Source organism: Bombina bombina, chromosome 1 (assembly GCF_027579735.1).
Source record: "Bombina bombina isolate aBomBom1 chromosome 1, aBomBom1.pri, whole genome shotgun sequence".
In the NCBI taxonomy this organism is placed as follows: domain Eukaryota; kingdom Metazoa; phylum Chordata; class Amphibia; order Anura; family Bombinatoridae; genus Bombina; species Bombina bombina.
The window spans coordinates 525,704,335-525,731,570 of record NC_069499.1 but is presented as its reverse complement, the minus strand read 5'-3'; the positions used below and the strand labels follow the sequence as shown (position 1 = coordinate 525,731,570).

General features: G+C 40.7%; 1 protein-coding gene across 1 annotated transcript in view; it reads left to right on the top strand.

Moving 5' to 3' along the window:
* The window catches only part of PIKFYVE (phosphoinositide kinase, FYVE-type zinc finger containing), a 563,129-nt gene that overhangs the window by 321,913 nt on the left and 213,980 nt on the right, over positions 1-27,236 (top strand). Inside the window, exons 29-32 of the mRNA XM_053713067.1 lie at positions 5,803-5,923; positions 12,963-13,058; positions 20,144-20,227; positions 26,368-26,459. Coding sequence (XP_053569042.1) covers positions 5,803-5,923; positions 12,963-13,058; positions 20,144-20,227; positions 26,368-26,459 — 393 coding nt within the window. The remainder of the gene's footprint in view (positions 1-5,802; positions 5,924-12,962; positions 13,059-20,143; positions 20,228-26,367; positions 26,460-27,236) is intronic.

The following is a 27,236-nucleotide window of genomic DNA, read 5'->3' as shown; positions in this document are numbered from 1 at the left end:
ATATGTTGTTTTTTCTCTTACATATTGCAAGATGTCTCACGTTGCATCTGAGTCAGAAGATACTACAGGAAAATCGCTGTCTAGAGCTGAATCTACCAAAGCTAAGTGTATCTGCTGTAAACTTTTGGTAGCTATTCCTCCAGCTGTTGTTTGTATTGATTGTCATGACAAACTTGTTAAAGCAGATAATATTTCCTTTAGTAAAGTACCATTGCCTGTTGCAGTTCCTTCAACATCTAAGGTGCAGAATGTTCCTGATAATATAAGAGATTTTGTTTCTGAATCCATAAAGAAGGCTATGTCTGTTATTTCTCCTTCTAGTAAACGTAAAAAATCTTTTAAAACTTCTCTCCCTACAGATGAATTTTTAAATGAACATCATCATTCTGATTCTGATGATTCCTCTGGTTCAGAGGATTCTGTCTCAGAGGTTGATGCTGATAAATCTTCATATTTATTTAAAATGGAATTTATTCGTTCTTTACTTAAAGAAGTACTAATTGCTTTAGAAATAGAGGATTCTGGTCCTCTTGATACTAATTCTAAACGTTTAGATAAGGTATTTAAAGCTCCTGTGGTTATTCCAGAAGTTTTTCCTGTTCCTAATGCTATTTCTGCAGTAATTTCCAAAGAATGGGATAATTTGGGTAATTCATTTACTCCTTCTAAACGTTTTAAGCGATTATATCCTGTGCCGTCTGACAGATTAGAATTTTGGGACAAGATCCCTAAAGTTGATGGGGCTATTTCTACCCTTGCTAAACGTACTACTATTCCTACGTCAGATGGTACTTCGTTTAAGGATCCTCTAGATAGGAAAATTGAATCCTTTCTAAGAAAAGCTTATCTGTGTTCAGGTAATCTTCTTAGACCTGCTATATCTTTGGCTGATGTTGCTGCAGCTTCAACTTTTTGGTTGGAAACTTTAGCGCAACAAGTAACACATCGTGATTCTCATGATATTATTATTCTTCTTCAGCATGCTAATAATTTTATCTGTGATGCCATTTTTGATATTATCAGAGTTGATGTCAGGTTTATGTCTCTAGCTATTTTAGCTAGAAGAGCTTTATGGCTTAAAACTTGGAATGCTGATATGGCTTCTAAATCAACTTTACTTTCCATTTCTTTCCAGGGTAACAAATTATTTGGTTCTCAGTTGGATTCCATTATTTCAACTGTTACTGGTGGGAAAGGAACTTTTTTACCACAGGATAAAAAATCTAAAGGTAAAAACAGGGCTAATAATCGTTTTTGTTCCTTTTGTTTCAACAAAGAACAAAAGCCTGATCCTTCATCCTCAGGAGCAGTTTCAGTTTGGAAACCATCTCCAGTCTGGAATAAATCCAAGCCAGCTAGAAAGGCAAAGCCTGCTTCTAAGTCCACATGAAGGTGCGGCCCTCATTCCAGCTCAGCTGGTAGGGGGCAGGTTACGTTTTTTCAAGGAAATTTGGATCAATTCTGTTCACAATCTTTGGATTCAGAGCATTGTTTCAGAAGGGTACAGAATTGGTTTCAAGATGAGACCTCCTGCAAAGAGATTTTTTCTTTCCCGTGTCCCAGTAAATCCAGTAAAAGCTCAAGCATTTCTGAAATGTGTTTCAGATCTAGAGTTGACTGGAGTAATTATGCCAGTTCCAGTTCCGGAACAGGGGATGGGGTTTTATTCAAATCTCTTCATTGTACCAAAGAAGGAGAATTCTTTCAGACCAGTTCTGGATCTAAAAATATTGAATCGTTATGTAAGGATACCAACGTTCAAGATGGTAACTGTAAGGACTATCTTACCTTTTGTTCAGCAAGGGAATTATATGTCCACAATAGATTTACAGGATGCATATCTGCATATTCCGATTCATCCAGATCATTATCAGTTCCTGAGATTCTCGTTTCTGGACAAGCATTACCAGTTTGTGGCTCTGCCGTTTGGCCTAGCTACAGCTCCAAGAATTTTTACAAAGGTTCTCGGTGCCCTTCTGTCTGTAATCAGAGAACAGGGTATTGTGGTATTTCCTTATTTGGACGATATCTTGGTACTTGCTCAGTCTTTACATTTAGCAGAATCGCATACGAATCGACTTGTGTTGTTTCTTCAAGATCATGGTTGGAGGATCAATTTACCAAAAAGTTCTTTGATTCCTCAGACAAGGGTAACCTTTCTGGGTTTCCAGATGGATTCAGTGTCCATGACTCTGTCTTTAACAGACAAGAGACGTCTAAAATTGATTGCAGCTTGTCGAAACCTTCAGTCACAATCACTCCCTTCGGTAGCCTTATGCATGGAAATTCTAGGTCTTATGACTGCTGCATCGGACGCGATCCCCTTTGCTCGTTTTCACATGCGACCTCTTCAGCTCTGTATGCTGAAGCAATGGTGCAAGGATTACACGAAGATATCTCAATTAATATCTTTAAAACCGATTGTTCGACACTCTCTAACATGGTGGACAGATCACCATCGTTTAATTCAGGGGGCTTCTTTTGTGCTTCCGACCTGGACTGTAATTTCAACAGATGCAAGTCTCACAGGTTGGGGAGCTGTGTGGGGATCTCTGCAGGACACAAGGAGTTTGGGAATCTCAGGAGGTGAGATTACCGATCAATATTTTGGAACTCCGTGCAATTTTCAGAGCTCTTCAGTTTTGGCCTCTTCTGAAGAGAGAATCGTTCATTTGTTTTCAGACAGACAATGTCACAACTGTGGCATACATCAATCATCAAGGAGGGACTCACAGTCCTCTGGCTATGAAAGAAGTATCTCGAATTTTGGTTTGGGCGGAATCCAGCTCCTGTCTAATCTCTGCGGTTCATATCCCAGGTGTAGACAATTGGGAAGCGGATTATCTCAGTCGCCAAACGTTGCATCCGGGCGAATGGTCTCTTCACCCAGAGGTATTTCTTCAGATTGTTCAAATGTGGGAACTTCCATAAATAGATCTGATGGCGTCCCATCTAAACAAGAAACTTCCCAGGTATCTGTCCAGATCCCGGGATCCTCAGGCGGAGGCAGTGGATGCATTATCACTTCCTTGGAAGTATCATCCTGCCTATATCTTTCCGCCTCTAGTTCTTCTTCCAAGAGTAATCTCCAAGATTCTGAAGGAATGCTCGTTTGTTCTGCTGGTAGCTCCGGCATGGCCTCACAGGTTTTGGTATGCGGATCTTTTCCGGATGGCCTCTTGCCAACCGTGGACTCTTCCGTTAAGACCAGACCTTCTGTCACAAGGTCCTTTTTTCCATCAGGATCTGAAATCCTTAAATTTAAAGGTATGGAGATTGAACGCTTGATTCTTGGTCAAAGAGGTTTCTCTGACTCTGTGATTAATACTATGTTACAGGCTCGTAAATCTGTATCTCGAGAGATATATTATAGAGTCTGGAAGACTTATATTTCTTGGTGTCTTTCTCATCATTTTTCCTGGCATTCTTTTAGAATACCGAGAATTTTACAGTTTCTTCAGGATGGTTTAGATAAGGGGTTGTCCGCAAGTTCTTTGAAAGGACAAATCTCTGCTCTTTCTGTTCTTTTTCACAGAAAGATTGCTATTCTTCCTGATATTCATTGTTTTGTACAAGCTTTGGTTCGTATAAAACCTGTCATTAAGTCAATTTCTCCTCCTTGGAGTTTGAATTTGGTTCTGGGAGCTCTTCAAGCTCCTCCGTTTGAACCTATGCATTCATTGGACATTAAATTACTTTCTTGGAAAGTTTTGTTCCTTTTGGCCATCTCTTCTGCCAGAAGAGTTTCTGAATTATCTGCTCTTTCTTGTGAGTCTCCTTTTCTGATTTTTCATCAGGATAAGGCGGTGTTGCTAACTTCTTTTGAATTTTTACCTAAAGTTGTGAATTCTAACAACATTAGTAGAGAAATTGTGGTTCCTTCATTATGTCCTAATCCTAAGAATTCTAAGGAGAAATCGTTGCATTCTTTGGATGTTGTTAGAGCTTTGAAATATTATGTTGAAGCTACGAAATCTTTCCGTAAGACTTCTAGTCTATTTGTTATCTTTTCCGGTTCTAGAAAAGGCCAGAAAGCTTCTGCCATTTCTTTGGCATCTTGGTTGAAATCTTTAATTCATCTTGCCTATGTTGAGTCGGGTAAAACTCCGCCTCAGAGAATTACAGCTCATTCTACTAGGTCAGTTTCTACTTCCTGGGCGTTTAGGAATGAAGCTTCGGTTGACCAGATTTGCAAAGCAGCAACTTGGTCCTCTTTGCATACTTTTACTAAATTCTACCATTTTGATGTATTTTCTTCTTCTGAAGCAGTTTTTGGTAGAAAAGTACTTCAGGCAGCGGTTTCAGTTTGAATCTTCTGCTTATGTTTTTCGTTAAACTTTATTTTGGGTGTGGATTATTTTCAGCAGGAATTGGCTGTCTTTATTTTATCCCTCCCTCTCTAGTGACTCTTGTGTGGAAAGATCCACATCTTGGGTAGTCATTATCCCATACGTCACTAGCTCATGGACTCTTGCTAATTACATGAAAGAAAACATAATTTATGTAAGAACTTACCTGATAAATTCATTTCTTTCATATTAGCAAGAGTCCATGAGGCCCGCCCTTTTTTTGTGGTGGTTTTGATTTTGTATAAAGCACAATTATTCCAATTCCTTATTTTATATGCTTTCGCACTTTTTTATCACCCCACTTCTTGGCTATTCGTTAAACTGAATTGTGGGTGTGGTGAGGGGTGTATTTATAGGCATTTTGAGGTTTGGGAAACTTTGCCCCTCCTGGTAGGAATGTATATCCCATACGTCACTAGCTCATGGACTCTTGCTAATATGAAAGAAATGAATTTATCAGGTAAGTTCTTACATAAATTATGTTTTCTCCTACGGTGTATCCGGTCCACGGCCCGCCCTGGCATTTTGGTCAGGTTTAAATTTATTTTTGTAAACTACAGTCACCACTGCACCCTATGGTTCTCCTTTTTCTCCTAACCGTCGGTCGAATGACTGGGGGGGCGGAGCCTGAGGGGAGCTATATGGACAGCTTTGCTGTGTGCTCTCATTGCCACTTCCTGTAGGGATTGAGAATATCCCACAAGTAAGGATGAAGCCGTGGACCGGATACACCGTAGGAGAAAGAAATTTATCAGGTAAACATAAATTCTGTTTTGTCTAAGAAAAGAATTGCTAGGATAAAGGCTGTGACACACTGCAAGCGATGCGGCGCGAGGCGATGCAGCTGCTTCGCACCGCGTCACATTGCTTCTGAAGTTCAATTATTTCATCTCTGAGCGCTCAGCTACGCGACCTGACGCAGCAGAGTGCTCAGAGATGAAAAGGCAGGACACACTGAGCGTGCACAGCCACATCTACACGCTGCGCACCGCTCCGCTTGCAGTGTGTCACAGCCTTTAGGCTGGATGACACGTCTGATCTTATAGCAGAATATGGTTACAATGCACACTATCATGTAAAGAGGTGCAACAACTATATTTTCAGATATACTAATATATGGCATTTTTGTGAGAAAAAAATATATGGTAAAGCTGCACTGTTAAAATTATGGACAAAAACAATATATAGCTCTTGCACATACCGCTTAAAAAATAGGCAAAATTATGTTTTATTACTATTAAGTGGTATAAGCTAGAGGGGACAACACATTAAAAGTAGTTCCCCAATGGCAATTAAAACATATATGTTGTCATATGGGGATTTGTGAAGCAAGGAAATGTTTGTGGGTTTCTGTGCATATATAGGCAACACAATACATACAAAAGCTACCTTCATTTTGTAAAGAGTAACATTCCAGTATTCTGCCTTCAGTTGTTTTTTTGGTTAATTTTAGATGTATTTGATGGACATTTGTTGGGGTCTACAGACAGCCAGGTGAAAGAGAGGTCATCTATGAAAGCCATCTTTGCTAACTTGCTTCCAGGCAACAGCTATAACCCTATCCCATTTCCTTTGTAAGTTTGCTAATTAATTACTTGGTATTAGATGTATTTTTAAAGACCATGCAATATACTATTGTTTTAAAAAGTCAGCATTATAAAATTATATTTTTTTGTGTGAAATTGCACACCTTCATAGATGTATATTGTACCTAATAACAAAAGCCTGTTTATGACCTATTTGTGATTCCTTGTTAGACCAATGGTTTTTGTAAAGGTGTTTGATCTTTCTATAAATGGAAATTAAAGTAAACAAACAAACTGCTAATTACCAATATTTGTTAGTTTAATGCCCCTATAGTTTAGATATAAATAAATAGGGCTAAGAGTCTACATCTCCACTCGCACCTCTTGACTTAACAGGCAGATCAGCTAGTTATAAGCTGCAGCTATAGCATAGAATGTTTAGTCAAGAAAAAAAAAAGCTGTACTATCACAATATAACAATTTTGTTTACTTTGATGTGCCTTTAAAGGGACAGTATACACCATTTTTTATTTAACAGTGTGTAATAGACACTACTATAAAGAATAATATACACAGACACTGATCTAAAAATCCAGTATAAAACTGTTTAAAAAGTTACTTAGAAGATCACAGATTAGCAGTGTTGAAAAGGTTAACTGGAACACCCACTGCAAATTTGTTCTATAGCAAAAAAGCAGACACTCCCCCCCCCCCCCTTCCTCTGCATATGAAAAGACTCTTTATAAAAACAGAAACAAGTAGGTATACATCAGTATTCTCCTAAAACGTTGGGGCTTGCTTAGGAGTCTGAAAATCAGTGCAATGTTATTTAAAAATAAGCAAAACTATACATTTCTTTTTTAAGACACGATGAGTCCACGGATCATCTTAATTACTAATGGGATATTCACCTCCTGGTCAGCAGGAGGAGGCAAAGAGCACCATAGCTGTTAAATAGCTCCTCCCTTCCTTCCCACTCCAATCATTCTCTTTGCCTACGTTAGTGATAGGAAGAGGTAAAGTGAGGTGTTAGTATAGATTCTTCAATCAAGAGTTTATTATTTTTAAAGTAGTGCCAGAGTGTGCTGCTTTGTTCTAGGGTGTAGCCGTAGTCCATATCAGTCTCTAAAGTAGAGCTTTTGGTGGCTTTAGAGCAATGGGAACTTGTGGGACATAATTCTCACTGCGCCTCCAATATACTGATGCTGCCCTTACCCTGAAAACCTGAAGCATTTTACTCAGGACTTTCGTTTATTCACAGGTCCATGGGAGGGAGAAGACCTCTTACACCTGAGAACTGCCTTGCTGCCAGGCAGAAGATGAGGTAAGTGCTGACTTTTTTTCTGGGAGGAGGAAAGAACTCAGAAAAAGTTTGGGGCACTTTATTATTTTTATTAAAAAATAGACCTCATGGAGCTTTGGGCTCTGGTTTAAGGGTTTCTCAGATACTCTTTATGTTTAAAAAAAGAGAGAAGGGGACCCTGTAAGACAGCCAGAACGCAGGCACTGGGGTTGATTGAGACATGACTCATCTCCCGGTGGTTTCATACTAATAATAGCTGACCGGGAGATTACCTGCTGAGGCTGAGCATTGTGTGGTTTTTCTGTTAGGTTTACAAAACAACTGGTTAAACTGAAGCATGTTTAGAGGTTCATATTGTTAAATCTCGATGAGCTGTTGAGCAAGCACAGTGTGAGGGGGTTTTTCTGTTTAGCTCTCCTTACTCTCGGTGGCTATACTTAGATAATGGCGACCGGGAGATGGCTGTGGAACGCCCATGAAGGGCGGAGCTTATCAATGGCGCCAACGTAGTTGCGTAGTTTCTCTGTAATGTGTCTCAAAACAGCTGGTTAAACTGAAGCATGTTCAGGAGTTCATGTTTTTTAAATTCCTATGAGCTGTTTAGCAAGCTAAGTGTGAGGGAGTTTTTATGTTTAGCTCTCGTTGCTCCCGGTGGATATACTTAGATAATGGCGACCGGGAGATTGCTGTGGAACGCCCACGAAGGGCGGAGCTTATAAATGGCGACAACGTAGTTGCATACCTTCCTTTTTCCTAGCGCTTCTTGTTATCAAAAGGAGCGGAGGAAATTAAAACTTGGAATTTGCACTTTTTAGACAGCACCTCCTTCCTCACACATCCGGTTATGGAAGGAATGGAGGTGTTTAGGTCTGTGTGCTTGCGCTTAAGAACAGCACTACAGTTTGCATCTGGATTGCGTAGAGAGACTGTCTGTCTCCTCAGCTGGGTCAAACTGAGCGGTAAAGGAAGTTTTTACACTAAAGTTACTCCTGTACATATACAGTCATTTCTTTCCTCAATGAAATAAAGATGCACTTTAACACTTAAAGAAAAAAACTAATGTTACATTTTAAAATTTAAAGATACAGTAACGGTTTTCATGTGTCAATTTTTATTAAAAATTCCACTCCTGTCTGAACCTACTCCTACTAAGACTTTTACTGTTTAGGAGTTTATGACTTTGGACAAGCTATGCCACAATTTCTCATATGGTGTCCAAAAGATTTATGGCCCACATGCAGTGCCCTGCGCTTCCTTTCACACTCCTCCTGGAGTTTTTCTGCATTTCATGCATTATCTGTTTTTCCCACAAGGTAGAAAACAGTACTAAAGGACAGATTTCAATCATTTAGAATGATGGTTCAAGAGTTACTATTTTAAATGTTTCTTCCTTTTAACTGTAAGGGGAAGACACTTCCATTTGTTAATTAAGGAGGTTTTCGGCTACCTCGGGCGATTCCGCCACTACCACTGCTATTCTCTTACAGGATAAGAGAAAGATTTATGTACACCAGGGCTTAAAAGGACAGCCAGCTGTGTGCATTGCTGCCGTCACTAGTGCGGCGTCATATTGGTTGGAGGCGTTATCTGATCTTTTCAGGACAGAAACTTCTTTGGATGAAACCCAGGATAGGATAAAAGCTCTTATACTGGCTAATTCCTTCTTTTTTTTTTTTTTTTTTTTTTAAACAGATGCTTCCCTTCAAGTTATCAATCTGGGAGCAGAGATCCCGGGTTTTTCTATTCTAGCTTGCAGAGCATTATGGTTAAAGCCTTGGTCTGTGGATGTGTCCTCTGTCTAAATTTTTAGCTATTTCTTACAAGGGGAAGACCTTGTTTGGACCTGGCCTGTCGGAATTTATCTCCGTTATCACGGGAGGTAAGATACTCTCCCGCAGGATACGAGAAACAAACAAAAAGGACGACAGAGCAATTTTCGTTCCTTTTGAAATTCCAAGGGAAATTCTCCTCTTCTGTCCCCAAAAAGGAACAAACTAGGCCTACATGGAGACCCAATCAATCTTGGTATAAGATAAAACAATCCAAGAAGCCTGCTGTTGAATCAAGGACAGCATGAAGGGCATGCCCCCGATCCGGGACTGGATCTTGTAGGGGGTAAACTTTAAAATTAGAAACTATAAATGGTGTCCCAGGGATACAAGTTAGAATTGAAGAGTTTGCCTCCCAGGGGCAGGTTTCTGCTTTCAAGATTGTCTGCAGACCAGATAAACAAGAGAGGGGTTCTTATAAGGTGTAAGAGACCTTACCAACATGGGAGTGATTGTTCCTGTTCCAGTTTTTTTCATTTTTAGTTCCCAAAAGAGAGGGAACCTTCAGGCTAATTTTAGATCTCAAGAATCTAAACAAATTTTTCAGAGTACCGTCCTTCAAGATGGAAGCTATTCGTTCCATTCTCCCTTTGATCCAAGAGGGTCAATTTATGTCAAATGGATTTAAGGGACGCATACCTGCATGTTCCCATTCACAGAGATCATCTCAAGTTTCTAAGGTTTGCTTTTCTAGACAAACACTTCCAATGTGTGGCTCTTCCCTTCGGTCTTGCCACAGCTCCTAGAATTTTCACAAAGTTTCTGGGACCGCTGTTGGGGGTATTTCAGTTACGGGGCATTGCAGTGGCGCCCTTTATGAACGACTTACTAGTCCAGGCGCCATCCTTACAATCAGCAAGATTCCACACGGAAATGTCGTTTTGCTTCCTGCAATCTCACGGTGGGAAGGTAAGTTTGGATAAGAGTTCTTTAGTCCCGAATACAAGGGTAATAGATTCCCTATCGATGAAGATTTTTCTGACAGAAGTCAGGAAATCAAAGATTGTCAATACTTGTCTAGCTTTTCAGTCCACTCCTCGGCCATCAGTGGCTCAGTACATGGAGTTAATAGGGCTGATGGTAGCGGCAATGGACATCATCCCGTTTGCTCGGTTCCATCTCTGACCTCTGCAGTAAAGCACGCTCAGTCAGTGGAATGGAGATTATGCGGATTTGTCTCCTCGAATACATTTAGAGCAGAAGACAAGGGATTCTCTTCAATGGTGATTATCTCTGGATAATCTTTTCCAGGAAACCTGCTTTCGCAGACAATCTTGGAGTGTGGACTCAGTCAGAGTCTGTTCTTCCTATAAACATCCTGGAGCTGAGAGCGATTTTCAATGCTCTTCTGGCCTGGCCCCAGTTAGCCTCGGTCCAGTTTATCAGGTTCCAGTTGGACAACATAACTTCAGTGTCTTACATCAATCATCAGGGAGGAACAAGGAGTTCCTTAGCGATGACAGAAGTAATCTAGATAAGTCAGTGGGCAGAGGCCCTTTCTTGTTGTCTGTCGACGATCCATACCCCAGGGGTGGACAACTGGGAGGCGGATTTTCTGAACAGGCAGACCTTTCATCCGGCGGAGTGGGAACTCCAACCGGAAGTGTTCTCCAGCTTGATTCTCAGGTGGGGTCAGCCGGAAGTAGACCTCTTGGCATCTTGACAGACTGCCAAGCTCACAAGATACGGGTCGAGGTCCAGGGACTCCCAGGCGGAACTGATAGATGCTGTGGAGGTCTATTGGACCTCCAGTCTAGCATACCAAATTCCGCTGTTTGAATTTCTTCCTAGGATCATTGCTCGGATCAAGCAGGAGAGGGCATCAGTGATCCTCATTGCTCCTGCTTGGCATTGCGGGATTTGGTATGCGGATCTGGTAGATATGTCATCTCTGCCACTGTGGAGACTTCCGTTGAAGATGGACCTTCTAATTCAAGGGTCCTTCTTTCACCCAAATCTAGTTTCTCTGAGGCGGACTGCTTGGAGATTGAATGTTTAATTTTGTCTAAGCGGGGGTTTTCTGACTCAGTCATAGAGACCATGATTCAGGCTAGCAAGCCTGTAACTAGAGAGCTTTCCCATAAGATATGGCATAAATATCTCTTTGGTGTGAATCCAAGAGCTACTCATATTATAGTTAGGATCCCTAGAATTTTGTCTTTTCTCCAAGAGGGTTTGGAGAAAGGCTTATCGACTAGTTCCCTAAAGGTTCAAATCTTGGCATTATCTATTTTGTTACACAAACATCTGGCTTATGTTTCGGATGTACAATCATTTTGTCAGGCCTTGGTCAGGATCAGGCCTGTGTTCAAACCGGTTACTCCTCCATGGAGTCTGAATTTAGTTCTTAAACTTTTTCAAGGGGCTCCGTTTGAGCCTATGCATTCCTTCGATATTAAGTTGTTATCTTGGAAAATTTTATTTCTTGTTGTTATTTCCTCTGCTTGTAGAGTGTCAGAGCTCTCGGCATTGCAGTATGAGTCTCCTTACCTTATTTTCCATTCAGATAAGGTAGTTTTATGTAGTACATTAGGATTTCTTCCTACAGTTGTTTCTGATCGGAACATTAATTATGAGATTGTTGTTCCTTCCTTGTGTCATAATCCTTCTTATCAGAAGGAACGTCTCTGTACAATTTGGACGTGGTCCGTGCTTTAAGGTTTTCTCCTGCAGGCGACTAAGGATTTTCCTCAGTCTTTTCTTTGTTTGTGATTTTCTCAGAAAAACATGAGGGATAGAAGGCTACGGCTACTTCTCTTTCTTTTTGACTAAAGAGTATCATACATTTTGCATATGAGACTGCTGGACAGCAGCCTCCTGAGAGTTACGACTCATTCCACGAGGGCTGTTGCTTCCTCATGAACATTCAAGAATGAAGCTTCTGTGGAACAGATTTGCAAGGCTGCAACTTGGTCCTCTCTTCACACTTTTTCAAAGTTCTTCAAATTTGATACTTTTATTTTGGCTGAGGCCGCTTTTCGGAGAAAGGGTTCTTCACACAGTGGTGCCTTCCATTTAGGTTACCTGTCTTGTCCCTCCCGTATCATCTGTGTACTCTAGCTTGGGTATTGAATCCCATTAGTAATTAAGTTGATCCGTGGACTTATTGTGTCTTAAAAAAGAAAAGAAAATTTATGCTTACCTGATAAATGTATTTCTTTTTTGACACGATGAGTCCACGGCCCGCCCTGTTCTTTTAGACAGGTTCTGGGTTATTGTAAACTTCAGACACCTCTGCACCTTGGCTTTTCCTTTCTCTTCCTAACTTCGGTCGAATGACTGGAGAGGGAGGGAAGGGAGGAGCTATTTAACCGCTCTGCTGTGGTGCTCTTTGCCTCCTCCTGCTGACCAGGAGGTGAATATCCCATTAGTTATTAAGATGATCCGTGGACTCATCGTGTCAAAAAAGAAATAAATTTATCAGGTAAGTATAAATATTCTTTTTTCTTTAAAAAAAAAAGCTGTTTGCGCTATATAAATGGATCATCTACAAAACATTTATGCAAAGAAAAATCTAGTATATAATGTCCCTTTAACCTCTTAAGTACAGCACTTTTACCCTGTATATCTGTTGTCTTTTGTGCTAAGAGGACCATAACAGCATAGGTCTTGCTAACAGTAGTGAGACAGTAGTGATACTTTGCTATTTCTGCATGCCTCAGGCTATCAGCAAGGTCCTGTAAGACCCTTATGACAGGTGATGTACAGGGTACATTGCTTGCATTAAGGGGTTAAAACATATTTCAAAGCGATAAAGATCCATCTGATAGCAAGAGTATTACTGCTAGAGAGGTATAAATATTTTCACAGTACAGTTAGTTTGAAAGTTATTCATTTTTTTTTGTTAATTCTAATGCTAAATATTAGATTTACTAAAATCAGACATTGAGAGCATTACTGAAGTTCGGTACTTATTTATTAATTATCATGCCACCTCTCCCTGTTCTGTTTACAGTGACCCAGATAAGCACTACCTGATGTACGAACATGAACGAGTTCCTATTGCTGTGTGTGAGAAAGAGCCCAGTTCAATCATAGCATTTGCTCTCAGGTAATCCAGACAGGCCACATACCTCTGCTAATGATCAAGTGTTTGAAGATTATAAAATGTCATTTAAATAAAAGGTGTATATGAATTTTCCCTTTGTTACATTTGTATTTTTATCTATAATTCTCTCTCTCTTTGTGAATATATCTATATCTCTAGATGCGTGGAGTAGCCATGTTTTTCTCAGCTAGTTTGTTTATGTTATAACCACGGGCAAGCCGGCCAACCAATAGTAGGTATTACATAAAATAGGATTCTCTATGATAGATTATGGATTTTTTATTATTAGAGTTAGCCAAATAGGGGTGGCAAGGCGGACATATTATCCTATAGGGAGTTTATATGGGTGTGATATAGAACAAACAATAACAGAAAGTTGGATTATAGTTGCGATTTCAAGTAGCGGTAACGATCACTGTGATCTATCAAATTAGGTAAATTAGTTGATGAGTCCGTATATATGGATTAGTAGATCTATGAATATATCTGAAGATAAAATGATGAGGTGGGATTAGGAGTATTGTTTTTATTTAATGATTTTGTATTTGTTTTGACACTTGGACTGATGCACATTATTTAGTGTACACATCCTATTTTTGCACACGCGCAGGGTTTGCATTGGTGTAGACACGGGGGGGGAAGTTATGTTATATGTATAAAAGATCAGTGTTGTTGTTCAACTAATGTTTGTCTTGCACTCTCTTACTAATTTCCCTAGACTCCTATAAAACATAGAAATGGACTGCACTCTCAAACCGAACTGCATACACATCCTATAACCCTGCAAAATGCACAGCCCTGGGTGCTCACCAGCACTTATAGACAGCTGCACAGCTTTCAGGGACTCAGGCAATTAACCCCAGACAAGTCTGGGTGATAGGCCCATAGGAAAAATTACAAAACAAAATTATTAACACAACACATAGAAAGTCTGGCACTTTCTTGCAAGCATACAGCTAGATTGAAAGCAAAATGGAAGAGTTAGTTACAGCATTTGGCCAAATGATGATCGGCTTAGGGCCACGTCAAGGTCTCCTCCTCCCTGGGTCCCTAAACTACATCCAAACAATGCATTTCTTCAACCAAGCACACTGAAATACAAACAATGGTGACACATATTTGTATATTTGTATGTGTATGTATATGTGTGTCTGTGTATATATATATATATATATATATATATATATATATATATATAAAATAACACACACCACTATTTTTTCTTTGTGCTGTGTCTTGCAGTCAGTTTACTCAGATGAGCTGTTTCCGCAGCTCCTTTTATCATACAGAGGTTTTTTGTGTGATTGGATTATACCACCCATGTTACTGGCAAGCATTGATATAGTACTAGTGATACATGCGAAGCTGGTGGCTAATGCAGGGGAAGAGTTGGATACATTCAAGAAATGCTGAGTGCCCTCTTAGCAAAATGCATCTGAGCTGGTTACTCTCCTTTCCAATACTTTATATACTGTCTTAGCCACCTTCTCTTCCATTTACCTTGATGTTAGCATTTTAATGCTTTGCCAGATGCACTAACTTGATCTGCCCTATCAGATGCATGGCTACCCTCACAAAGCCATTTGCTTGATTTTGCCATAGACCTTTACAGTGGTGTTTCATTTAGCAATGGGAAAGGTCTCAGTGAAACACTTATCACTTCCTCCATTGACTGTTGGGAGAGTTAGACACAGCTTGTGTCATTATTGCCAGTCTAATACTGATGGAAATAATTGCTTACACTTTGACGTGCAAGAGGCACTAGCAATAGAATTATACAAGAATTGGACAAGGATTGGGCAAGGGGCAAGAAAAAGGCAGGTACTTTTGTAATATTATGTTTGATATACCTTACGGTTTTCAAATGCAATTGCTACTGTAATACCGTGTCTTATGTGTTTAACTGGTTCCCTCTTTTGTAAAAATGCCTAATATCTTCTTATTCCTTTTTGCCTTTTGTCTCTATAACAAACTACTTTATTCAATTACTCCTTCTCCCTCTCCACCTGCACTGTTCATTAGCCCATCTCTCTTAAACTCACATTACTTTTGTACTCATGAACTTTACCTATTCCTAAACACTCTCTCTCCCCCCTGCACCTTGTCTCAAAAGCAGTCTCACTACTGCAAATCTGTATCTCATCTTATGTCACTCTCCCTCTTGCTTTTACTAACTGCTGGTGACATCTCCCCTAATCCTGGTCCCCAACAATTGCCTAGCCGTGCACATCCATGTATAACATCCCACAGACTCAAAAAAACAAAACTCTGACAACCTTACTCACATTCCTCTTGCATCAAAAGCCACTTCCCCTTTCACTTGTGCACTTTGGAACTCTCGCTCTGTTTGCAACAAACTCACTTCTATACATGACCTCTTTATCTCCCACTCCCTCAACCTTCTGGCCCTAACAGAAACCCGGCTCTCTCCCCTAGACACAGCATCCACTGCTGCTCTGTCACATGGGGTCTCCACTTCAGCCACACTCCTAGGTCTGGTAATAGACAAGGAGGTGGTGTAGGTATTTTACTTTCCTCTCGTTGCACCTTTCAACAAATGCATCCCATCTCTTCCCTCACATTTTCCTCAATTGAAACCCACATGATTCGCTTATTCTCTCCTCTTTCTATACGTGTCGCAGTCATATACCGTCCTCCTGGCTCCTCAACTGAATTTCTAGATCACTTGGCTGCATAGCTACCTTATTTCCTTTCCTCAGACACCCCTTCCCTCATTCTTGGTGACTTTAACATCCCTCTTGACAATCCCACTGCCTCCACTGCAAAACAACTTCTGCAACTCACTTCCTCTTTTGGTTTGTCAAAATGGACTGATTCTCCCACTCACAAAGATGGTCACTCCCTTGACCTGATCTTTAGCTATCGATGCACCCTCTCAAACTTCACAAACTCCCCCTTTCCTATTTCTGACCACCATCTCCTTACTTGCAACATATCATCCCTCCCTACAACTCTCCCTCCTTCTGCTCCTCACACCAAACTTCACAGAAGCATTACGTCATTAGATCAACAACAGCTTTCTAATTCCCTCAATCCTCTCCTCTCATCCTTCTCCTCCTTTTCATGCCCTGACCAATCTATCTGCCACTATAATTCCACCCTTACATCCGTCCTTGACAATCTCGCCCCTCTTACCATAGCTTGGAAATCAAACACTCATCCTCAGCCCTGGCATACTCCTCTGACACGATACCTACGCAGATGCTCCCGTACTGCTGAGCGGCATTGGAGAAAATCTAGGAGTTCAGCTGATTTTCAACATTACAAATTTATCTTGAACTCCTACTACTCTGCCCTTAATTTCCATAAGCAACACTACTTCTCTACTCTTATATCTAATCTTTCTTCAAACCCAAAAGTTTGTTCTCCACTTTTAATACTCTTCTCTGCCCTCCCCCACCTCCTAATACAACTTCTCTGTCAGCTCAAAACTTTTCCAACCACTTCAATAACAAAATCAACTCCATCAGAAATGAAATCAGCTCTCAACATAATTCCATTCTCTCACCCCCTCAAATGCTACTGTTACTGAGGAAGAAGTTTCGGCACTTATACTGTGCTCTCACCTCACTACCTGTCCCCTTGACCCTATCCCCTCACAGCTACTCCCCTCCCTCTTTGCCACCCTTACCCCTATACTCACACACACTTTCAACCTCTCCTTCAGCACCGGTATATTTCCCTCATCGCTGAAACATGCACTGGTCACACCTATCCTCAAAAAACCTTCCCTTGATCCAACCTCCCCATCCAACTACCGCCCTATTTCCCTCCTCCCTCTTGCATCAAAGCTTCTCGAAAAACTATCTTATGCACGCCTATCCCATTTCCTTACAATAAACTCCCTCCTTGACCCATTGCAATCTGGATTTCGTCCCCATCACTCCACAGAAACAGCAATTGTTAAGGTTACCAACGACCTACTTACAGCAAAATCAAAAGGCCACTTCTCTCTGCTTATTCTCCTTGATCTGTCTGCAGCCTTTGACACTGTTGACCACCCTCTCTTGCTCCAAACCCTCCAATCCTTCGGCATATGTGACACAGCCCTCTCGTGGCTCTCTTCCTACCTGTCAAACCGTACCTTTAGTGTAGCCTTCTCTGGGGCCTCCTCTGCCCCGTCACCACTTTCTGTCGGATTATCGCAAGGCTCTGTTCTCGGTCCCCTTCTCTTCTCAATCTACACGTCATCACTAGGTTCCCTAATAAAGTCCCATGGTTTACAATATCATTTGTATGCCAATGACACCCAAATCTACTTCTCTGCACCAGACCTTTCACCTTCCTTGCTAATCCGTGTCACTAACTGTCTTTCTCACATCTCCATGGATGTCCTCTCACTACCTCAAGCTAAATCTCTCCAAAACTGAGCTCCTTATTTTCCCCCCTTCTTCAAAACTCTCCACCCCCAATCTCTCTATAACTGTCGACAACTCCATCATTACCCCTACCCCGCATGCCCAATGTCTCGGGGTCACATTTGACTCAGATCTTTCTATCACTCCTCACATTCAGTCTTTGGCTAAAGCCTGCTGCTTCCACCTTAAAAACATCTCTAACATTAGACACTTCCTTACACAAGACACAACTAAGATTTTAATCCACTCTCTCATCCTCTCCCACCTTGATTACTGCAACTCTGTCCTCACTGGTCTCCCCACCTACAGCCTAGCTCCTTTACAATCCTTAATGAATGCCTCTGCTAGACTCATCTTCCTTACAAGTCGCTCTTCATCTGCTGCACCTCTCTGCCAATCTCTTCACTGGCTTTCTCTTGCCTCTAGGATCAAATACAAAATTCTCACTTTGACATACAAAGCCCTCAACTGCATTGCTCCCCCTTTATCTCAGACCTTGTCTTCAGATACTTTCCCTCCCGTCCCCTTCGCTCTGCTCACAACCTCCTACTCTCCTCCTCTCTTGTCACCTCATCACACTCCCGTTTATAGGACTTCTCCAGACTGGCTCCCATCTTGTGGAACTCTCTGCCTCGCTCCACAAGACTCTCTTCTAGTTTTAAAAGCTTCAAGTGCTCCCTAAAGACTCTACTGTTCAGGGATGCATACAACCTACGCTAACCTTTCTTTATACCAGTTCCTCTCCTCCATTGCTATCCCCTGACCCCCCTTGGCATGTAAGCTTAAGAGTCCAGCTGTTTGTTGATCACCTTCTCAAGAGCTGATTACAACAGTGCAACTCTTGGCAGGGCCCTCTACCCATTTGATCCCTATAACTGTTTTTTTGTACTCTGCCTTTGTTAATAGCGCTGCGGAATCTGTTGGCGCTCTACAAATAACCGATAATAATAATAATAATAATAAAAAGACCAAAGGCGGCCTTTCTTTTAATTAATATTATCCTGATCATGAAAAATTCTGTAGTTTTAAGAGCTTCTCAACATCTGGTCTGGCCTGCAGCAGGCAGACAATATGACTGCAGTTCTTGCTATCAATTACCAAGGATATCTTCAGAGCCCACAGGTCATTGGACCTCACAGACCTTTGGGCCATGAATTCTGTTACCTAAAAGTTCCAAGTTAATGTGAAAACAGGTGACCAACAGACGGCATTTGTTAATACCTTAACCATTCCTTGGTCCTATTTACTAGTCTATATCTTCCCCCACCGCCATAATTCCTTCAGTCCTCTCTATGTTCCAATGGGATCACTAGCAGAACATACATTCCACACCTCTCTGATAACAGGCCTTGTAAATATTGGACCTTTTGTCCCCTCAAGTAGATGCTTTATCTGGCTTCCTCTGTGGCATGGGATTTTTTCCATGGTCTGTTCTTATATCTGGATGGAGGAAGTGGCTCCATCCAGGCGCTTTGTCTATCTTTCCGTAGTCCCTTATGCTGCCATTCCAGGGTGAAGCACAATCTTTAGTGAGGCCTACATTAATCAGAACTCTTCTTCCTCTTTCAACAAAGACAAGACCATTACAATGAGCTACACCACTTCTCATTTACTCGCTCTTTCCCAATGTATCCTATTGGCTACTAGGAGATCCTTGCCATTTTTTAATAGCTGAGACTTTAGTTATATTTTGAAAATTGTTTTCACATTTTTTCATCACTTATTAATAGTATTGTTCAGGGCACAAGCTTTACCTTTATAAACCAGTTTTGCTTATATTTACTAAACCATTATCCTTCCTACTGCAACAAATTAACTCTACTTTGTGTTAGACATTTTGGCCATGTGGTGTCACTATAAATGTGAAAGGAAGCAGGATTTTATTATTTTGTTCATGTTTTGAAAGATATCCTGAAAACCCTGCCATCCGTGGTCATTTTTATCTGGTTTGGCCTTCCTTTAGTTCTTCTTTGCTTCTATTTTTCATAACACATTAATATATTATTGGATAATCTTCTGTACATTTGATATAGACTTCAAAAAGTGTGCCAAAAAATAATAATATAGATTGTATCATCATCAAACTAAGTTTAATAAAAAAAAATGTTTTTTTTTACTTGCATTTTTCTGTAATCAGTTCTCTGCATTGTTAGAATGTTAGATAATATTGGGTCTGCACCTATTCTATGCATTTCAATCTGCAATGATTAATAAGCAGTTAGGCACCCTCACCTCAAACAGCTGGACAGGAAGATAATTGGGAAGTGGCTGCTAAATCTTGTTGCTCGATAGGTCTTCTCTGATCTGTGTACACAGATCAATTTCAGTCTGTTAAGTTGCATAACTTTGCTGCAAGACAAGCGGACAGCTCCACCTACTGGCTATTTATTTTAATTAGTGCACTGCTTTCCAAAGCTTTTCATTAGCAGTCACATGACTGAAAAAAAGGTTGTTATTCTGAAACGGCGCAAATTGAACCGGCGTAAACCGCGTGCCACCTGTATATGGAACACACTAATATTAATTGACCAGATCTTGCAGACATTTAGAAAATATTATTGCAGGTATTAAGAAAACAGGCCCTGTAAAAAGGGCATTATTTTAAAGAAGTTGGATGTAAATTGTTTCATTTCCTTGGGGGGCGGGGGGTATTATCTCTGCAGATTGTGTATTACCATGCACTAAACTTGTGTATTTCTCTTATTTAAGCTGCAAAGAGTACAGAAATGCTTTGGATGAGCTATCAAAGATATCACTGAAGAACTGCTCAGAAGAATGCTATGTACCAAACAAGTATGTGAACTAATTAAACAGTCTTACAAACTATTGCATTTATCTAAATCATTTTATCACACATACAAATGTTAGATATGACAATTAAACTGATTCTTTTAAACCAACATTTGTTCAAATATGGTTGCAGTAAACTATTCACATTCACCAGACATAGCAAGCTTGCATGCTGAGTAATGTCCCATCCTGTGAAACAATATTTCTGTGCCTTATGAGAGTAGATACGTGTTTTATGCATCAAGAGGAGGCCATGAGTGTGTAATCATAGCTCAAGAGAGTGGGTGATTACATCAGTGTTAAACAGCCTGAATTCTGGAGGACATTGGGAGCAGTATATTGTGATCTGCAGTAGATAATAATTTGGGGGTTAATCACAATCCTTAAAAGTTTAATGGTTTTTCTACAGAATTTAATATTAAAACCTACGTTTTTTTTGTAGATACATCTTTGATAAACACTTTATTAGATAGCATAGATTAATAACAAAATGCTGTAAACCACAGAAGAATACGCATTTGGTTATCACAGTGTCATATCTGTGTGTGTGTGTGTCCCGACATACAAGTATTTTTTTTGTGGGGGAAGTCCACAAGGGGGTACTCTGTTATCTAAACTATATAGCTTCTTAATTCCTTTAACAACTTTACACTTGTAATTATATCACATAAAGAAGTAAACTATCAAAAGCAAGGTTTAAATATATTCACAAACAAACTGTGTTCACTGCATATTTGTATTCTTTAAATTATGCCAAAAATATGTTGTGAATCTTTATAGGTTTAGGACTTTTTAATCTTAGTTGTGATTGTTGAGTATTATATTTACTTTTAATTTTTACTTCCTTTATTTGGCTTAAACTTGTGAGATCCAATTCAGAAGCAAGGTGCTTTATCTTTTGCACACTTAGTATTATCTTTTGTGGTTTTCTAAAGTATAGTTATCCCGCACAGAGAAGTAGATTGTTGGTCCATTATATACACAAGTAAAATAATCTTTCTCCAACATAGGTGTGTCCGGTCCACGGCGTCATCCTTACTTGTGGGATATTCTCTTCCCCAACAGGAAATGGCAAAGAGCCCAGCAAAGCTGGTCACATGATCCCTCCTAGGCTCCGCCTACCCCAGTCATTCTCTTTGCCGTTGTACAGGCAACATCTCCACGGAGATGGCTTAGAGTTTTTTAGTGTTTAACTGTAGTTTTTATTATTCAATCAAGAGTTTGTTATTTTAAAATAGTGCTGGTATGTACTATTTACTCAGAAACAGAAAAGAGATGAAGATTTCTGTTTGTATGAGGAAAATGATTTTAGCACCGTTACTAAAATCCATGGCTGTTCCACACAGGACTGTTGAGAGCAATTAACTTCAGTTGGGGGAACAGTGAGCAGTCTCTTGCTGCTTGAGGTATGACACATTCTAACAAGACGATGTAATGCTGGAAGCTGTCATTTTCCCTATGGGATCCGGTAAGCCATGTTTATTAAGATAGTAAATAAGGGCTTCACAAGGGCTTATTAAGACTGTAGACTTTTTCTGGGCTAAATCGATTCATTATTAACACATATTTAGCCTTGAGGAATCATTTAATCTGGGTATTTTGATAAGATTATATCGGCAGGCACTGTTTTAGACACCTTATTCTTTAGGGGCTTTCCCAAATCATAGGCAGAGCCTCATTTTCGCGCCGGTGTTGCGCACTTGTTTTTGAGAGGCATGACATGCAGTCGCATGTGTGAGGAGCTCTGATACTTAGAAAAGACTTTCTGAAGGCGTCATTTGGTATCGTATTCCCCTTTGGGCTTGGTTGGGTCTCAGCAAAGCAGATACCAGGGACTGTAAAGGGGTTAAAGTTAAAATCGGCTCCGGTTCCGTTATTTTAAGGGTTAAAGCTTCCAAATTTGGTGTGCAATACTTTTAAGGCTTTAAGACACTGTGGTGAAATTTTGGTGAATTTTGAACAATTCCTTCATATTTTTTCGCAATTGCAGTAATAAAGTGTGTTCAGTTTAAAATTTAAAGTGACAGTAACGGTTTTATTTTAAAACGTTTTTTGTACTTTGTTATCAAGTTTATGCCTGTTTAACATGTCTGAACTACCAGATAGACTGTGTTCTGAATGTGGGGAAGCCAGAGTTCCTTCTCATTTAAATAAATGTGATTTATGTGACAATGACAATGATGCCCAAGATGATTCCTCAAGTGAGGGGAGTAAGCATGGTACTGCATCATTCCCTCCTTCGTCTACACGAGTCTTGCCCACTCAGGAGGCCCCTAGTACATCTAGCGCGCCAATACTCCTTACTATGCAACAATTAACGGCTGTAATGGATAATTCTGTCAAAAACATTTTAGCCAAAATGAACACTTATCAGCGTAAGCGCGACTGCTCTGTTTTAGATACTGAAGAGCATGACGACGCTGATAATAATGGTTCTGAAGGGCCCCTAAACCAGTCTGATGGGGCCAGGGAGGTTTTGTCTGAGGGAGAAATTACTGATTCAGGGAACATTTCTCAACAAGCTGAACCTGATGTGATTTCGTTTAAATTTAAGTTGGAACATCTCCGCATTCTGCTTAAGGAGGTATTATCCACTCTGGATGATTGTGACAAGTTGGTCATCCCAGAGAAACTATGTAAAATGGACAAGTTCCTAGAGGTCCCGGGGCTCCCAGAAGCTTTTCCTATACCCAAGCGGGTGGCGGACATTGTAAATAAAGAATGGGAAAGGCCCGGTATTCCTTTCGTCCCTCCCCCCATATTTAAAAAATTGTTTCCTATGGTCGACCCCAGAAAGGACTTATGGCAGACAGTCCCCAAGGTCGAGGGAGCGGTTTCCACCTTAAATAAACGCACCACTATACCCATAGAAGATAGTTGTGCTTTCAAAGATCCTATGGATAAAAAATTAGAAGGTTTACTTAAGAGAACAAGGGATGGGGTTCTACTCCAATCTGTTCATAGTTCCCAAAAAAGAGGGAACGTTCAGACCAATCTTAGATCTCAAGATCTTAAACAAGTTTCTCAAGGTTCCATCGTTCAAGATGGAAACCATTCGAACAATTCTTCCTTCCATCCAGGAAGGTCAATTCATGACCACGGTGGATTTAAAGGATGCGTATCTACATATTCCTATCCACAAGGAACATCATCGGTTCCTCAGGTTCGCATTCCTGGACAAGCATTACCAGTTCGTGGCGCTTCCTTTCGGATTAGCCACTGCTCCAAGGATTTTCACAAAGGTACTAGGGTCCCTTCTAGCTGTGCTAAGACCAAGGGGCATTGCCGTAGTACCTTACTTGGACGACATTCTGATTCAAGCGTCGTCCCTTCCTCAAGCAAAGGCTCACACGGACATTGTCCTGGCCTTTCTCAGATCTCACGGATGGAAAGTGAACGTGGAAAAGAGTTCTCTATCTCCGTCAACAAGGGTTCCCTTCTTGGGAACAATAATAGACTCCTTAGAAATGAGGATTTTTCTGACAGAAGCCAGAAAAACAAAGCTTCTAGACTCTTGTCGGATACTTCATTCTGTTCCTCTTCCTTCCATAGCGCAGTGCATGGAAGTGATAGGTTTGATGGTAGCGGCAATGGACATAGTTCCTTTTGCGCGCATTCATCTAAGACCATTACAACTGTGCATGCTCAGTCAGTGGAATGGGGACTATACAGACTTGTCTCCGAAGATACAAGTGAATCAGAGGACCAGAGACTCACTCCGTTGGTGGCTGTCCCTGGACAACCTGTCACAAGGGATGACCTTCCGCAGACCAGAGTGGGTCATTGTCACGACCGACGCCAGTCTGATGGGCTGGGGCGCGGTCTGGGGATCCCTGAAAGCTCAGGGTCTTTGGTCTCGGGAAGAATCTCTTCTACCGATAAATATTCTGGAACTGAGAGCGATATTCAATGCTCTCAAAGCTTGGCCTCAGCTAGCGAGGGCCAAGTTCATACGGTTTCAATCAGACAACATGACAACTGTTGCGTACATCAACCATCAGGGGGGAACAAGGAGTTCCCTAGCGATGGAAGAAGTGACCAAAATCATTCTATGGGCGGAGTCTCACTCCTGCCACCTGTCTGCTATCCACATCCCAGGAGTGGAAAATTGGGAAGCGGATTTTCTGAGTCGTCAGACATTGCATCCGGGGGAGTGGGAACTCCATCTGGAAATCTTTGCCCAAGTCACTCAACTGTGGGGCATTCCAGACATGGATCTGATGGCCTCTCGTCAGAACTTCAAAGTTCCTTGCTACGGGTCCAGATCCAGGGATCCCAAGGCGGCTCTAGTGGATGCACTAGTAGCACCTTGGACCTTCAAACTAGCTTATGTGTTCCCGCCGTTTCCTCTCATCCCCAGGCTGGTAGCCAGGATCAATCAGGAGAGGGCGTCGGTGATCTTGATAGCTCCTGCGTGGCCACGCAGGACTTGGTATGCAGATCTGGTGAATATGTCATCGGCTCCACCATGGAAGCTACCTTTGAGACGAGACCTTCTTGTTCAGGGTCCGTTCGAACATCCGAATCTGGTCTCACTCCAGCTGACTGCTTGGAGATTGAACGCTTGATCTTATCGAAGCGAGGGTTCTCAGATTCTGTTATCGATACTCTTGTTCAGGCCAGAAAGCCTGTAACTAGAAAGATTTACCACAAAATTTGGAAAAAATATATCTGTTGGTGTGAATCTAAAGGATTCCCTTGGGACAAGGTTAAGATTCCTAAGATTCTATCCTTCCTTCAAGAAGGATTGGAAAAAGGATTATCTGCAAGTTCCCTGAAGGGACAGATTTCTGCCTTGTCTGTGTTACTTCACAAAAAGCTGGCAGCTGTGCCAGATGTTCAAGCCTTTGTTCAGGCTCTGGTCAGAATCAAGCCTGTTTACAAACCTTTGACTCCTCCTTGGAGTCTCAACTTAGTTCTTTCAGTTCTTCAGGGGGTTCCGTTTGAACCCTTACATTCCGTTGATATTAAGTTATTATCTTGGAAAGTTTTGTTTTTGGTTGCAATTTCTTCTGCTCGAAGAGTTTCAGAATTATCTGCTCTGCAGTGTTCTCCTCCTTATCTGGTGTTCCATGCAGATAAGGTGGTTTTACGTACTAAACCTGGTTTTCTTCCAAAAGTTGTTTCTAACAAAAACATTAACCAGGAGATTATCGTACCTTCTCTGTGTCCGAAACCAGTTTCGAAGAAGGAACGTTTGTTGCACAATTTGGATGTTGTTCTCGCTCTAAAATTCTATTTAGATGCTACAAAGGATTTTAGACAAACATCTTCCTTGTTTGTTGTTTATTCCGGTAAAAGGAGAGGTCAAAAAGCAACTTCTACCTCTCTCTCTTTTTGGATTAAAAGCATCATCAGATTGGCTTACGAGACTGCCGGACGGCAGCCTCCCGAAAGAATCACAGCTCATTCCACTAGGGCTGTGGCTTCCACATGGGCCTTCAAGAACGAGGCTTCTGTTGATCAGATATGTAGGGCAGCGACTTGGTCTTCACTGCACACTTTTACCAAATTTTACAAGTTTGATACTTTTGCTTCTTCTGAGGCTATTTTTGGGAGAAAGGTTTTGCAAGCCGTGGTGCCTTCCATTTAGGTGACCTGATTTGCTCCCTCCCTTCATCCGTGTCCTAAAGCTTTGGTATTGGTTCCCACAAGTAAGGATGACGCCGTGGACCGGACACACCTATGTTGGAGAAAACAGAATTTATGTTTACCTGATAAATTACTTTCTCCAACGGTGTGTCCGGTCCACGGCCCGCCCTGGTTTTTTAATCAGGTCTGATATTTTATTTTCTTTAACTACAGTCACCACGGTATCATATGGTTTCTCCTATGCAAATATTCCTCCTTAACGTCGGTCGAATGACTGGGGTAGGCGGAGCCTAGGAGGGATCATGTGACCAGCTTTGCTGGGCTCTTTGCCATTTCCTGTTGGGGAAGAGAATATCCCACAAGTAAGGATGACGCCGTGGACCGGACACACCGTTGGAGAAAGTAATTTATCAGGTAAACATAAATTCTGTTTTCTGTAAAATTATGTTCAGTTGAGATAACATTCATATTCTCTGTTTCTTCTAATTTTTAAACGTTTACATTCTCTATTTGTATATTTTAAATGTGATTAAAGAATATTTTTTTTACAGTGTGGATAACCGACCCAAAATTAGCAGTCCTGCTAGAACAACAGAAAATAGCACCACTCTGCCTAGCCGTCCTACAGAAACAGAGCCTCTGAGTAAGTAAGATACTATAAAATGTTCTAAATAAGAAAACTATCTAAAAGGGAAATCTCCTTTAAAAATATAGGAATTGGGAAAGAAGACAATAGTCCCAAAATCAAACTTTGGAAAATGCTAGAAAGTAGTAGAATTAAAAAGAAAATAAAAATGTAGATTCCAGCATATGTACATAAATATTAAAGTCTTCAAATTTAGCAGCTGAAATTGTGAAAGGATTAAACCTCCACATGCAGACTGTCTGCTTGATGTGTTAAAACGTGCTGGGAGTTAACACGCAGTCATACCGATTTCAAATGTACTTTGGAGTATGTTTCTGTATAAAGCTGAGCATTTTAACAGGTACAAATGAAAACATTACATTACATGATGCTAGGCATTGTTTTTAAAATACATAAATAATAAACTATGAAACGTTAGCCCTTTCACTATGGAACCCCAAGTGCTACTTGGCAAGTTTGGTGAATTTACAAAGCTTCTTCATAACTAGGGATATATTGTGGGTAAGTCACTGCATTTTTATTCCCTTTAAACTCTCTATTTGTCCTGCAATCTCAATGAAAATTCACAAAACTGTAAGTGAAGGTCTGTTTGCTGGACTCTACCTTTTATGAGAATTTTAGAATACTTATTAAATTAACTTTTATTTTAGCTGCAACTAATCTCTTTAACTCAAGTGATCGCTGGCATTACAGATCACCAGTCTACTTGGGTTTTAAACAACAAATCTGAATTTTTGCAACAAAATAAAAAAATTAACTTGGGAGTCCGTGTAT